We start from the raw sequence: 3,272 nt of genomic DNA, 5'->3' as shown, positions 1-3,272 counted from the left end.
AGGAGGAGGCAAGGAAAATATTCGGGCAGGTAGTGTCAGCTGTAAAATACTGCCACAGCCTTGATATTGTCCATCTTGATATAAAACCACAGAATGTACTCCGGGATGAGGTGGGTAATGTAAAACTGATAGACTTTGGGCTGGCCACCAAGTGCACACCTGGCACATTACTAAATCGGTACTGTGGGACTAGGAGCTGTTTTTCCCCAGAGATTGCACTAAGGGTGGAATATGATGGAAAGAAGTCCGATGTGTGGAGTTTGGGAGTGCTACTATTTTTTATTACTATTGGACACTACCCCTTCAGGGGAATAACGGTGAAGGAGGTGGAAGAGAAGATCACAACAGGGACCTATGACATTCCATCTCATGTCCCTGGGCAACTAGAAAACCTAATCCATCAATTGCTCACAGTTTCCCCAGAGATGAGGCCCTCCATAGAAAACATTGAGAAACATCCATGGGTGATAAAGTGTGAGGTAGACATTCCAACTGAGATCAATCCAGATTACAACATCATAGACAGGCTCTGTGGCATGGGATTTGATGCAAATGAGATTATAGAATCACTCCACAACAAAAAATACAACGAACCCATGGCGGCATATTTAATTATTAAAGCCCAGGTAGAGAAGAGGCATGAGGATACCTCTACTGCTTCATTTGAAACTGATCAGTGCCCTATACCACCCCCTTCACCAGCACATCCCTCTACCTCTGGGCTTCCCCTAAAGAAAAGGGCCAGTGAGCCCAACTTTAGCCTCCTCCACATCCAGCCCTCAAGAAAGCAAGTGCCTGTTGCCCTGACACGATCTCAACACAATGTGGCCAGAAGTGTCTCCATGCCTCCCATTTCTCTAGAATATTCAGAGAATAAGACCAGCAGCACTTCCACCTGTGCCCTCTATTACGGAGCTGTGGCTGCCCCAAGTGTCTGTAACATCATAGAGGAGGATGAATTGAATGTGCCACCTGAGCAAGATTTTGACATAAAAACACCATCGCCTCCTAAGAAGACCGGGCGCTTTAAGAGAGTCACTAAGAGAATCAGGGCGTGCCTATCAAGGCTTTGCTGTTTCCCCTGTGCTCGAAAGAAAAAGACCCAGGATACATCCTCCAAGGAAGTGGCTCCCCTGAAAGAGGCAGGAGGCAGAACACAATAAAGGGTAAGCAGGTATGGGAGGGGACATCTCTGCTTTGTAATTTACTTTCTATGTTTCTATTCATGTCTCCTCACTGGAAAAATCAGAAAAGTGTACATTTTTGGGGTCTCTTAGGATAGTCAGATGTATTTCTACTCCAGCTGGATTAAACCCCAATCCTTGGCTTACCACCTCAGGAAGAAATCCTGTTGGAGAATGCCTAGGTGGTATCTGATGCAACGGACTAGCAACAATCAGTAAGAGACTGTGGGTGCAGCCTGGGTGAAAGGGGGCTTGTGGAGCTGTTGTTTATGAGGAATGTATTCAGATAGACACCTTACTTAGAAACCTAGTGTCTGGCAGGTGACCATGATCGAAGCACAAAGGGACCAACTCAATGGCTCCCTATAATTCCATTGGACAGGCAGAGTGTGCTGAGCCCTGTGAAGTCTGACATTGCTGCCTGGATGCCTTCATGGGGAAGCTGAGCTGGATACTTAGTTCCTGTGTATCCTGAATGCCCTTTTGTGAGGACATGGTTGGAGTATTCTACCAGAATCGCTACAGTAGCATTGATAATCTGGGTATACAGCATCCATAAAAGCAAGCAAAAAGCAGAGATGGAAAGTGTCCTTCCACAGCTCTGTTATTCAGTTTACCTATGCATTCAGCCCATATGCTGTCTTGGGCAGATCCTATGCAGGCACAGGACATGCTGAGTGACACTATGTCAGCATCCCACCCTTGTGCATACGTAGGATGTGCCTTCATGGCCTCTCATACTAACCAAGCTCCCTTAGGTATCACTTTAAAGCTCAAGCAGCCTCTGCACTAGCCATCTTCCCGAGAAATCACTCTGGGAGGCTTGTTACATTGTATATAGCTGACAGCAGGAGGCTTGGGGAACATAGAAAGTGGGCTTCAGGTGTGAGAGGTCTAGCTGCCTCAAGGATGTGATCCAGCACCACATTATTATTTTTTTTTTATTAGCAAAATCAGGTGCTTTTTTCGCCCTCAAATCATAATTAATTCACATAGGGGTTATAAACACAGAAAGGCAGGATGTGGGGAAGGGGATGACACTGGAGTGTGGGTGTTCAGGGGGAATACAGATATCTTCAGAACTGGGTATCTGCTAGGTGAAGGTTCAGGGGACAATTCACTATGACTCTGCGTATGACTAGCTTGTCCTTATCTAAATTGGTATTGTCTGCCAAGGCTACCTATTTACAAGGTCTATGACTACTCAGGCTTATAAATTTCCACAAAAGCTGCCTGTTGACATTAGCTTATAGCCATCTGTTTCAGTGTTTTTCCACTGAGACCTAAGATTTGGTGTTAGTATACATGTATGACAGGCCTATTGCTGATTTTAGGCCTATGGCTGATTTTAGGCCTACAGCGTGTAAGCAGGGATGCCCCTGACATCTCCTCCCTTCTTTAAGTATAGAAGGGCTGTAGCAATTCTAAACTTGCGAAGGCGGGGATAGAGGCCTGACCTCCAGTATTTGAAGGGGATCTTGTAATGGCGCCAGTCCCCCTGTTGTTGTCCAGTGAGGCATGAGGGCCATACCCGTCCCGATGTCTTTTTCCTGGAGAGGGGATACTTTTGACATCAACCCCTATGCAGTCAGGCTTGTCCCTCAGGGAACCCAGATAGATATTTTTATCTTTTATTTATATTCCCTTGCAGCCAGCACCACATTCTAAAAGTGCTGCAGTTTAGGAAAGTCCAGGCTTCTGACTACCATGATAGGGTGATGAGTCTCTGTGCTGGGCTGAAGGACCACACACTGAGTTTTAGGGAACACAGAGAGACAGAATGCTTCCATCACAGAGATCTCTCAGCCTAGGTGTCCTGCCTTCCTGTGGGAAGTGTGAGAGCAGGCACACAACACATCTGTTTCACTGAGCCGAAGAAAACTGCAAAACTTGTGAGTGAACTTCAAAGACTTCCATATCTGAGAAACAAGGACTGTAGCTTCCTGAGTATTTGCCATCTTTCTGACAATAGTCTTCCATTTCTGAAGAGCCTGGGTCTCTCCTGATTTTTCAGAGGGTAGACTCATGACCTATGTCACTCAATTTCCTTGGAATTTTGTTCCCAGGGTGTGGGCTTTCCAGCATGGT

The 3,272-nt window shown here is 46.1% G+C and overlaps 1 protein-coding gene across 1 annotated transcript; it reads left to right on the top strand.

Annotated features, from left to right (window-relative positions):
* Positions 1–8: 8 nt before the first annotated feature.
* On the top strand, positions 9–1,163 carry LOC114616582 (putative sperm motility kinase W; the record flags this gene model as incomplete). The annotated part of the gene is made up of 1 exon (XM_028762015.1): positions 9–1,163. A coding segment is annotated over one exon (1,155 nt), but the record flags the coding sequence as incomplete, so codon positions are not given.
* Positions 1,164–3,272: the final 2,109 nt, after the last annotated feature.

This window comes from Grammomys surdaster, unplaced genomic scaffold, assembly GCF_004785775.1.
Source record: "Grammomys surdaster isolate TR1022 unplaced genomic scaffold, NIH_TR_1.0 332592, whole genome shotgun sequence".
NCBI classification, from domain to species: Eukaryota; Metazoa; Chordata; class Mammalia; order Rodentia; family Muridae; genus Grammomys; species Grammomys surdaster.
This window is presented reverse-complemented; position numbering and strand designations above follow the sequence as displayed.